General features: G+C 37.6%; 1 protein-coding gene across 3 annotated transcripts in view; it reads right to left on the bottom strand.

Moving 5' to 3' along the window:
- Positions 1-12,167, bottom strand: part of LOC127632135 (cyclin-G-associated kinase-like) — a 63,358-nt gene that overhangs the window by 41,496 nt on the left and 9,695 nt on the right. For all 3 annotated transcript variants that reach the window (XM_052110690.1, XM_052110712.1, XM_052110702.1), the window contains exons 2-5: positions 9,204-9,265; positions 6,710-6,769; positions 5,061-5,175; positions 4,309-4,451 (exon numbers count right to left, since the gene is read on the bottom strand). In XM_052110690.1, coding sequence (XP_051966650.1) covers positions 4,309-4,451; positions 5,061-5,175; positions 6,710-6,769; positions 9,204-9,265 — 380 coding nt within the window. The remainder of the gene's footprint in view (positions 1-4,308; positions 4,452-5,060; positions 5,176-6,709; positions 6,770-9,203; positions 9,266-12,167) is intronic.

Genomic DNA, 12,167 nt, shown 5'->3' with positions numbered 1-12,167 from the left:
GCATTGAAGGTTCCCAAGAGCACAAGGCCTTCATAATTCCTACAGGGAAGATTTGAACAACCAGGATTCTACCTAGAGCTGGCTGCCTGGCCAAACTGAACAATAGGGGGAGAAGGGCTCAGGTTGAGCTCCAGATATCATGTGTAAAGATGGGAGAAACTTGCAGAATGACAAACATCACTGCAACACTCCACCGATCTGGGCTTTATGGCAGAGTGGCCAGACGGTAGCCTCTTCTCAGTGCAAGACACATTAAAATAGCATCTAAAGGACTCTCAAACTGTGAGAAACTAGATTCTCTGGTCTGATGAAATGAAGATTGAACTGTTTGGCCTCAATTCCAAGCGTCATGTCAGGAGGAAACCAGGCACCGCTCATCACCTGCACAATACCATCCTAACGGTGAAGCATGGTGGTTGGTAGCATCATGCTGTGGGGGTATTTTTCAGCGGCAGGTACTGGAGAACTGGTCAGGGTTGAAGGAAAGTTGAACACAGCAAAATACAGAGATATCCTTAATGAAAACTTGGTCCAGAGAGCTCAGGACCTCAGACTGGGATGAAGGTTTGCCCCATTTCCCCACAAACAAGTCCAAATTCTCCAGTCTTCTGGATGACCACTCTTCAAAAGCTTCCAACCTCCCAATCTCCGAGCACCACTCCTGAAATGGGGACGTTCTGGCAGACTTCCATCCCCTTAAAACTATCTGTCTGGCGTTCATTTTTTATGTGCTTATTCCCTATATTGATGACCGCCCCATCGCCTTAAACACAGAGTCTGGGGCAAAATAAAATTTGAGTGCCCAATACATCACACAATACAACAAAATTCTTCATCTTAATACAACCCCTAAAGACATTGGTTGAGTCTCCATCTTCTGATTGACATCACTAGCAGTGTCTGTATAGGCTTGGTCTTAAAATCTAGAGGGGGGTCCAATAGAATCAATGTAAAATCTTGAAATGCATAAGAAAATTGTGCATTAACCCCACGCACGACAACGCCATCTGGCGACCATCCCTTTAAACTCAAACAGTCCATGTACACCTATGAGATCCCTCGTGACAACTTTGCCATCGGATTACTCAAGTCTGGTCTTTCTATAAAACTTTTGTGAGACAGAATTACACAACAGAATAAACACAAAGAACATGTAGATTCATAAACATAACTGTCCCAAGAATGTGTTCCTCCACAAAACAAACTCCAGCCGGAACCAGCACAAAAAAATAAAATAAAAAGAGCCGGCCCATTCAACTGCTACATGAGTGCAACAAATGACCCAATCACTCCAATGTCCTGCAAGAAATACTCCAAAAAACAAACTCCAACCAATAGGAGGCATAAGCAAAAAGGATGTGCAGATTCATCCACAAAACTGTTCAGAAGGAGTGCTACTACACAAAACAAACTCCAGCCGCTAGGCGGAACCAGCACAAAAATAAACAAAAAAGGCGCTTAGCTTTCTCGGACGGTCAAGTGGATGTTCAGGGAGTCGGTCCACTTGGCTGCAACATGAGTACTAGGGCTGCAACTAACGATTATTTTGATAATCGATTAATCTCCAATTATTTCTTCAATTATTCGGATAAAAAGTCATTTTATTTTCCTGTATTTTATTACAATATGATTTGTTTAAAAACAGAAATAATAAAGGGCATAAGGATGTGGTTCAATTTACATTATTCTATACTCTCTCAAAACTATGAACAAAGCCTGAATCATGAAAAGTTAAGTTTGATTTTATTAATATTTGTATTATTCCTTTCAGCACATATGCAAAACAGTTTATTTTATTGTATCTAAAACTTTGTAGAACTAAATGTACTATTCATTAATATAATAATAAAATAAAATGATGGAAATAATAGAATTCTAAATAATAGAATAAAATGATCCATCAGGATGGAGTGGGACAAAACAAATTTTAAATCAGCACAGCAGAGGGCAATGGTAACACCAGAATAGAAATATTAATAATTATGCCCAGCTAAAAAAAATCATGGTTTTGTTAGATACATATGTTTGAGCACGGTCACTGATTGCATTTTACGTATTTTAAATTAATATTGTAGGTTTTAAAATAGTATTGTCGCCGATTAAATTATTCTAAACTATTCTTTTCAAAAATATGTGCATGCTTATCCAGTAAAATGATGTTTCCCATGGTATAAATTTACTGATGAAAACAGACATTACATTTGGCATTATCAGGAGGACTGATAACGACCCTTAACATGATTATACATAATATTCAGCATTATATACAGTTTAATATAGTACAGTCACCTGTAAACGCAGTGCCGGTGACTGTACTATATTAAACTATGCTTATAATGATCTTCTTTTTGTTTATAAAGTGCTCTCATGCGCCATGTGTTCTGTTTTCTCAGCTTGTCTCTGTTGTTTTTCAATCGAGTTTCATCATGAAACACGTTTTTCAACAGGCGGTAAAGTTGAAAACTTTCATCACTGACGGAGCTTCTCTGTGCTTGTGGCATATATCCAACTGATCAATAATGAAATTCATTGTCAATGAATTCCATTATCATTAATAATATTAATAATCGATTAGTTGTTGCAGCCCTAGTGAGTACCACAAAATACCTTACTCAGTCCATTGACTTTATGAAGGAAATCTCTTGATGGGGACCTGTAAATACTTTACAGCCATCCTTAGCATCTATTCTCGATTTGGCTGGGAACATCAGTGCAAAAGCGACCTTTCGTTGATGTAAGTGTCTTGCATTCCTTGAATCGATCACGTTTCTCTTATCGAATTCACAAAGTCTGGGAACAAGAAAATGCTGTGGTTCTTCCAAGAAAGCCTTCCTTTACTCCACGCCGTGCGTATCAAGAGCTCTTTTTAGGATGATATCAGAAATTTTACCAGAATGTTTCGGGGCCTGTCTCCCTCAGCTAGATAGACAAGCCGGTACCCAGTGAGCTTGCTCGATTTCCAGCTTATGGCCTCTTATGTAGAGCAGACTTGGAAAGAGCCCGTCCAGGAATTTCACCATATCGCGACTTTCTTCGTCCTCAGGAATTCCAACAATTCAGCTGTTATTCTGCCGGTTACGGTTCTCTGTGTCCTCCAACTTCTCCCAGACGCACTCCAAATCCACCTTGGTCGCTAGCGGATTAGCAGCCAATTCCCTCTCAGATGAATCCAGATAATCTAACTATTTCACAACATCCTCCACTCTTATAACCACCTCAGTGAATTTCATCTCCATGGCAATGATTAATCGACGTATTACAGCAAGATCCTTCAAGTCAGCAATGACTTTCGTCAGCATTGCCGACATGTTCAACAATTATGTCGAATTTCCTTCACTGTTAAACTTCTGGCCAAATCGAGTCCTTGGCTAGGGGCCTTGTCAGGGGTATCAGCTTAAGCACATAGGAGTCTTTTAATGTCTCCAGCGCCTGACGATTTTTAATTCTTTGACATAATTTCTTTCCAGAATAGTTAAGGTTCAGGGTGTATCGAATCTCACTGGTTTATGACATAAAAAGTATTAAAACTAGCAAAGTGTGCAGAGAACGCCATTCACACTTCCGAACCTCGCATGGCATCTCGTGATTCCAACGGTCTGAATACTTATGTACATTTTATATTTCAGTTTTTTCTTTTTAATACATTTGCAAAAGATATCTAAAAGAAAAGGAGGGATGGTGACTCCAGCCAAGTCTCCTAACCAACCAAATTGGCCCAGTTGCTTGGGTGGGTAGTGTCACATGGGGTAACCTCCTTTTGGTCGCTATAATGTGTGCTTCTCGCTCTCGGTTGGGCACGTGGCAAGTTGTGCGTTGCTGCTGCGGAGAGTTGGCCTCCACACTCGCTACGTCTCTGCAGTAACGTGCTCAACAAGCCACATGAGAAGATGTGCGGATTGGCAGTCTCAGACGTGGAGGCAACTGAGATTCGTCCTCCACCACCCGGATTATGGCGAGTCACAATTGGGCATTCCAAATTGGGGAGAAAAATGGAAAAATTCCTGACCTCAATACGACACCATATATATATTTTCACACATATATACACACACACACACACACACACACACACACACACACACACACACACACACACACACACACACACACACACACACACACACACAGATGAAGTCACAAGTTTACAAACACATTAGAGATATGACCTGGACATATTTTCACAAGATTCAAATGATTTCTTCAATAACCAATTCTTCTTTGTTCATATAATGTTCTGATTTTCTGTGAGTGAACTCTCATTAAAGTATTTATACCATTGGTTTGGTCTGAAAGGGGAAAGGGACTGACCTTCAGGTCCCGGTGTATGACTGGTGGAGACTGTTTGTGCATGTGCTGCACGGCACGACATGACTGGTAAAAAATCTTCAGAACCGTGTCACATGACATTGGCCCATTCTGCTCCACTTTGTTCACAAAGTCAACCACCTGACCTACAGGAAACAGAGGGCAGAGGTCAGCATGAACACAGGAAATGGAAAAGAATGTCAGAGAGAGAGAGTTTAATATGATAAAGGGATAGTTCACCCAAAAATTATCATTGAGATTATTGTATTTCACCAGTGTGAAGGTAAGTGTGACCATGCCTTAAAATTGAGTAAGTGATGAGAGAATTACAATGTTTGGGTGAACTACTCCTTTAGATCAGTGAACAGTTTCCATGTTTCCTTTATTAAAAATATAAAGAGCATTTGTTTATGAGCAAAATGTGTTCATGTGGTCTCACAATGAGCTAGTAGCGAATTCCAAAGCTATTTGTATACCAATTAATACATATTTTAAGATCTGCCAAAGTTACCATGCTAACTTTTGAGATGAATTAAACATTTGTAACAATGTTCAAATTATTTAACGCAGCTAACACATTTATCTACTTCCATATTAAAAAAAAATATTATTTTCAATGTTATTTCTGGAATAAGAGAACCAACAATCCCAGACTAATCACAGTTAATTATTTTAATCCATTGACAGCCCTAATATTTCGGCATCAGACAAACGTATCTTTAAAAAAGCGTGTGTGTGTGTGTGTGTGTGTGTACCTCTACAGAGTTCAGTGAGAATGAGGAACTCGGCCTGGCCTGTGTCCGAATCTTCTTTACTGATGGACGCGGCAGAGCAGAACTGCACAACATTAGGATGACCAGACAGCTTTTTCTACAAAAAGCACATGTAAAGAGTCAAGTGTCAGCTCAGAGCACAGCGAAGAATATCTGGCATCCTATTTAGATAGTATTCCGATGTCGTCACGACAAGCACCATCTTGTCTGGAGACACAGATCAAAACAGTTCATCTGCCGGTGCAGTAGGAGAAAGAGTATTACTAAATACCACGTAAAGATTAGTGTAGTATTTTAAGTTTGGTATAAACTATCAAGTTTATATATTTCATAAACTGGTTGTTTGGATTTTTAAATGGTAACCAGTTGTACAGCGCTATAATCTATACATCAGGCACTTAGTAAGAAAATAAAAACATTCAGCTGGATGTATTCTGATCACGTCTTTTAAGATAAACCAAGGAACTGTATGGATAAATATCCTATTGTTAAACAAATTGTCAATAAAAAAAAAACTGGAGTAATACAGATGAGTGATGGCCAGCTTTAGGCTTTGTATGTGATCTACTGTTCTGTCTCGGCCCTTTAGTAAAATATTATTATCTCTTGTACATGTGTAAATGCTCAATGACAATAAATTGATTCCTGAATTTACAAAACTAGCAGTCTCTACTTCGTTTACATAAAGCAGTCGGGACTCGGGATGTACCGGCATTTAAGCTTGCTTTTATGCCCTTATTTATTGAATACTCCAAAACTATTAAATGTTTTGACCGTGTATAATTTATTACATTTATTTTTAAGTAGACACAGTAACATTCAAAAGTAATACAAAACTTGGCTTGGTCTCGTTTCTAAAAGTAAAACACTCTCAGTCATTGCAGCAGGTATCAGCGAAGACAAAGCTATGAAACTATGAATAAAGAGACCCTTCTTGGTTAATACATTTTATGTCCTATGAATGTAATACATGACAAATATATGTTAAAAAAAAAAAAAAAAAAAAAAAGACAAATAGAAAAGAACAAATAGAACGGCCCCTCACTGGATGTTTTTGGCACCATTCGGAGTAAATTCTAGAGACTGTTGTGTGTGAAAATCCCAGGAGATCAGCAGTTACAGAAATACTCAAACCAGCCCATCTGGCACCAACAATCATCCATGTGATTATCTAATCAGCCAATTGTGTGGCAGCAGTGCAGTGCATACAATCATGCAGATACGGGTCAGGAGCTTCAGTTAATGTTCACATCAACTAACAGAATGAGGAAAAATGTGATCTCAGTGATTTGGAGCGTGGCATGATTGTTGGTGCCAGATGGGCTGGTTTGAGTATTTCTGTAACTGCTGATCTCCTGGGATTTTCAAACACAATATCTAGTCTCTAGAATTTACTCAGAATGGTGGCAAAAACAAAACAAAAAAACATCCAGTGAACGGCAGTTCTGCAGATGGAAATGTCTTGTTGATGAGAGAGGTCAACAGAGAATGGCCAGACAAAGTCTACGGTAACTAAGATTACCACTCACAAATGCGGGTTGGTGCTGTTTTGGGGGCATATTTGGCAGGTGGTTTTAATGTTGTGGCTGATTGGTATATGTAAAATTAAATAAAACATTTTTCATTCTTACCATGAAGCAAACTTCCTGAATGATGGCTTTGTTCTTTTCCTCTTCATTGGAGAGAAGCCTCTGCAAAAATACAATTTAAAATCAGCACGGCTCCTATCATTATGACTTAATGTAGTGTCTTGATGACTCAATTAACACAGATAATAAGTTAGTTAGTTAGTTCTTGATTTTATGTCATGCCAGCTTTCATGGCTATTTTCATGGTGAAAAACAAGTGAAAATATGTTAAAAGGTAATAAAAAGGTTTTTAACATTTATTTTCAATAATCACTCTAAAACTGATTCATGGTTGACTTTGTTAAAAATCACTTAAAGTATTTGCCAAGTAAAATAATTTCCATAAAACCAGCACAATCCAGTAAAATATGCTTCAAAGATAGTGGATTCTGGCATGCGCTGCATATTGGTCTTCATCTGATATTAAAAACTTGTGACACAGATAATAACAGTACACATTGAATCCATTGAGATGAACTGTAATAGCAACCCAGTCTCAGGTCAAGTTATATAATTAGTACCATGTATGAGTTGGCTTGTACAAAAACATACGACCTTTACTCCCATAGAGAAAAATAATAATAATGTTATAATGATTCTTCCCAAGTTTAATCCCCAACCATAAAGTCTAACCACCTACAAATCAAGACGAGGAAAGCATATTACAGGTTGATGGCACAAATCAGTCAATTGTATTGCATACAAAAATATGAAATTAGTAACCAGATTTTTTCATGGACATTTCCTTTGCTTGGTAGGTCTTTAATTATAATAATTGCAATTATTTTGATATGGTCCCAGCCGACTTTTCATTGTTATTTATTAGAACCCAATAATAAGTTAGTATGGAAATATAGTGTATGTTTGTATTATATTAACAATAACTACAACAATAATAATAATTTTTATTATAAAACAGTACTGTATTTATGTAACATTTTCTTAACCGGCATGCAGCATAGCTAGCCTTTATTTTTGGTGGAAACTTTTATTTTGGTGGAACACTAAAGGAAGATGTTTCTGTCTGAAGTGCGGTTAATAATGCCTTTTAATGCAGAGAAATGCTCTCATCCACTCTTCCAACCATGAGGTTACTTTGGATTTGGATAGTAGGGTAATAAGTGAATCAAGAGCGCTCATTAGCCTCATGCAAGCTTTGAGTATGTGTAAATACAATACAGAGAACACAGCTGCTGACATACAGAAAGCACAGCAAGCAGTGCATGTAGACTTCTTATTTATTAAAGCTGAAGTATGCAACTTTTTCAATATTAAAATACTGTCTTATATCTCAGCTTAATATGCATAGAAAACTATAAGTAAGCCATTCATAGGCAAGGCAAGTAATATAAAAAAAAAAACTGGCCCCCTTTACACCTTGCATTAACATGCATTTTATTTCCAGATAGTATCTGGATATTCTTTAGCTGGATTGTATTTACACCTTGCAATCAAATGCATCTCCAGTGTGATCGGATAGAGATCCGATCAAAGTTACCCACACAAAATTGCAACTTACATATTACATCAGAGGCTGTCATAATTAAAAATAATCTGTGTTTTAGCAAATCACTAAAATATGATATATGACAGGCCGGGGTCTTTGGTAGCTCAGCGAGTATTACGTTGACTACCACACCTGGAGTTGTGAGTTCAAATCCAGAGCATGCTGATTGAATCCAGCCAGGTCTCCTAAGCAACCAAATTGGCCCGGTTGCTAGGGAGGGTAGATTCACATGGGGTAACCTCCTCTTGGTTGCTATAATGTGTGGTTCTTGCTCTCGTGGGGCGCGTGGCGAGTTGTGCGTGGATGCCGTGGAGAATAGCGTGGGCCTCCACACACACCTTGTCTCCGTGGTAACGTGCTTAACAAGCCACGTGATAAGATGTGTGGATTGACGGTCTCAGGCATGGAGGCAATGGCGATTCGTCCTCCGCAACCCGGATTTAGGTGAGTCGCTACACCACCACGAGGACTTGAAGCGCATTGAAGCGTAATGATTCTTTGAATGCTGTCAGAATCCTGACCACCTCTGAATGAGGTTTCAGTTATCCGGCCACGATCTGATCATAATGGGTCTTTGGTTTATTTACATATGTCATTTTATATGGTCAAGTTCAATCCGATTGCGTTCCGATCACCGAAAATGCATCTTAATGCATGGTGTATATGTGACAGTATAAAAATTCCTGTTTGTTTTAAGAGACATGATTAGACTCACCCCAACAACATTACTCAACCAATGTTGAATGTCGGAATGCAGATTAGAAAACATTCTATAATTTTATACCTTTGCAGTATTGTAATCGCACTACGTCATATTGCGATTTCAATTTTATTTCGATTAATCATTCCACTCACACTATGGGAATAAATGTTGTACATTGTTGAACAAGCCAAGTCATACTAGATCTCACAATTCACCATCTCACACAAATTATTACGAGTTGTCATGAGACTATGTAAATCACTTTCTGTGTGAAGACAACATCATACCTTGAGGGCATAGTCCTTACTGCTGCCCAAATCCTGGGCTTCATACACAAAGGCAAAGCCACCTGTAAACAGAGTGAGACAATATTATATGATCAGGTTCACTGTGATCTAATTACTAACTTCTGATTTAGGATCTGGTGTTGTGATGAATTAGGATTTTGGCACAAAACAGGAAGCAAGACATACATTTCCTAAAAGGCACATATTCTAGAATTGGTCTATTAGTAACTGCTTTGCATATTTTAACAAACTCATAGAAAATAACCATAAAAATCCTAGGTGTTTAATCAGTACTGTGGCTAAATTGGTTAGGAACAAAGCATCAACTGAACCAGATATTCCATTGCAGCACAATAGTAATGACTTCCAGGATTTATTTATTGAAAATATTGAAATAATCAGAAATAAAATTGGAACTATCCAATCAACTGTAAGAGCACCTCAGAAAACAGTATCTCATAATTTTCCTCATGAGCAACTTCAATCCTTCACTGTCATAGGTCACGAAGAGCTAACAAAACTTATCGAAACATCAAAAGCCACAACATGCATGTTAGATCCAATACCAACAAAGCTCTTAAAAGAGGTATTCCCTGTAATCTTAGAAGCTCTTCTTAATATTATTAACTCCCCGCTATCCTTAGGACATGTCCTTAGGACATGTCCTAAGGATACTTTAAAATTGCAGTTATCAAACCGCTTAAGAAGCCATAGCTTGATCCTGATTTCAAATCTATAATTTATGTAGAAAATAATAGAAATGGTGGTGTTTTCCCAACTATGTTCATTTCTACAGAGTAGGGCAGGACAATAGTTCAATATCAATATGTATCATGATATAATTTTTTTCCCAATATCTGTGATAAGATTTTTAACACATTTCTGATATTTCGATAGGCTACATTACAGCATTTGCCACTGACTAACGTTCAGGGGGTAGCCATCAGTTCATTGTATTCAAGCAGAGCAGAAATAGCAGAACACAATTGGCTATGTGCGTGACATGGCAATTTTTGAAAGGGACACAAATAGAGCCAAATTTGTACATCTATAGGATGTGTACATAGAAGACTTATTTCACAACGTGGTCATATTATAATTTTAAAATTATCTTTTGTCCTATATATCCTCCATAATATTTTATGTTTTGTCGGGGACAGAGGGGTCTCTTACTTAGATATTCAACTGCAGCCACCCCACTGATCTGCCACGTAACATCATATTGAGCAAAACCCAAAACAACAGTAGATCTACAATATTAGGCTAATATCAGTTCACAAACAAGCTACCAAACAAGCTAGGTAACGATATAATCACTAACGTAGCGGACTCATGAAAAAATACATTGGTTATCATACATTTTTTGTCATGACTAATTTATTAATGACTCAGAATCATCTGTATTTAAGAGAAAATAAATCACTTCATCCGATGCTTAAAGTGAATAAAATAGCCTTGCCACTAAAAGCCTACTTGGAGTTCCACAATTAAAGAAGAAATTCGAACTCCACTGGACTTGTATGTGTAGGTGACGTAAAAAGGGGAAAGCAGGCAGTGGACCAAACCACTGTGGTACAAAGGAGGGGGTTATCAAAATGTTTCGGCATTTTTTTACTACTTAGTTATTTTAAGTATATATCATAATATTTTTTACAATGTGCAGCGTGGTTTTTAATTATATTTTTAGGGGGGCAACCCTCAGATGGGGTTGTACAGGTGGCAACATTGTCACATGTAAAAGGGCATCTTTGAAGCCAGATAATGTAGACCAGCTTGTATTTCTTGCCAGAAACCTCTAGAGCAGTCATGGGCAATATACGGCCCACAGGCCAGATCAGGCCCTACACATGGTTTAATGTGGCCTCATTTATCGTAAAAGCGTTTTTATTATTTTTTTCATTGGATATTTCAGTTAACTTGCATTGGGACCTAATGCATCTCCACAAGTGGTTAACATGCTCAGGGTTGCCAGATAAGATACGAAACACCCCTAGTTTCAGATTTATACTTTTTCTGCCTAATGTTATACTTTTTTGGTGCAATCTGGCAAGCAACCCTCAACAATGTCCCTGCCCCAGTAAGTTTTTGTTGTTGCTCACTCTTTTTTGTCTGTTTTCTGCAACAACTCTGAGCACTTTAATATTCTTTATCCTATCTGAAGAACCTTTGTTTCAATCTATAAATATAATCAGCCTGTGCTGTAGTTTCAAGTTAAAAATATTAATAATTGACAAAGGTGAGTTTGTTTATTTGACATGTCTTGTTTGTATTAAGGCTAAGTGCAAATAAAAGGTGAACATTAATGTATTTGTACAGTTTTTATTTCTTAAATATTATATATTTTGATAGGAGGAGTTTTCATAGACTTGGCAAATTCATTTTTCAGAAGTTTGTAGGTACAGACATCCGTTGTGGGCGTTTTTGGCAGTTTTTTTAAATTGATATCACGATATATTTCTTAATTTTGGTCGATACAATATAATTCAGATATCGATATAAACAATATAAAAGCCTCATATTGTTCATATCGATATCTGAATTATATTGTATCGTGATATCAATTTTGTCAATATCGTCCAGCCCTACTACAGAGAAATAGTATATATGAACAATTTCAGTCAGGATTTAGGCCCCATTACAGGACATAGAATGCACTTATCAGAGTAACAAATGACTTGCTCATATCATCTGATCGTGACTGCATTTCCCTTCTAGTGCTTTTAGATCTTAGTGCTGCATTCGACACAATAGATCACAACATACTCTTGAATAGGCAGGAGACTTATGTTGGCATTAGCGGACTTGCATTAGCACTGTTTAGGTCCTATTTATCAGATCGCTACCAATTAGTAGGTGTAAACGAGGAATTGTCAAATCAAACAAAGGTTAAGTATGGAATGAAACAGAGATCAGTTTTAGGACCTCTGTTTTTCTCCTTATACATGCTTCCCCTGTGAGATATTA

Source organism: Xyrauchen texanus, chromosome 3 (assembly GCF_025860055.1).
Source record: "Xyrauchen texanus isolate HMW12.3.18 chromosome 3, RBS_HiC_50CHRs, whole genome shotgun sequence".
Taxonomy (NCBI): Eukaryota; Metazoa; Chordata; class Actinopteri; order Cypriniformes; family Catostomidae; genus Xyrauchen; species Xyrauchen texanus.
The sequence above is the reverse complement of the archived record's forward strand: the minus strand, read 5'-3'. Positions and strand labels throughout refer to the sequence as shown.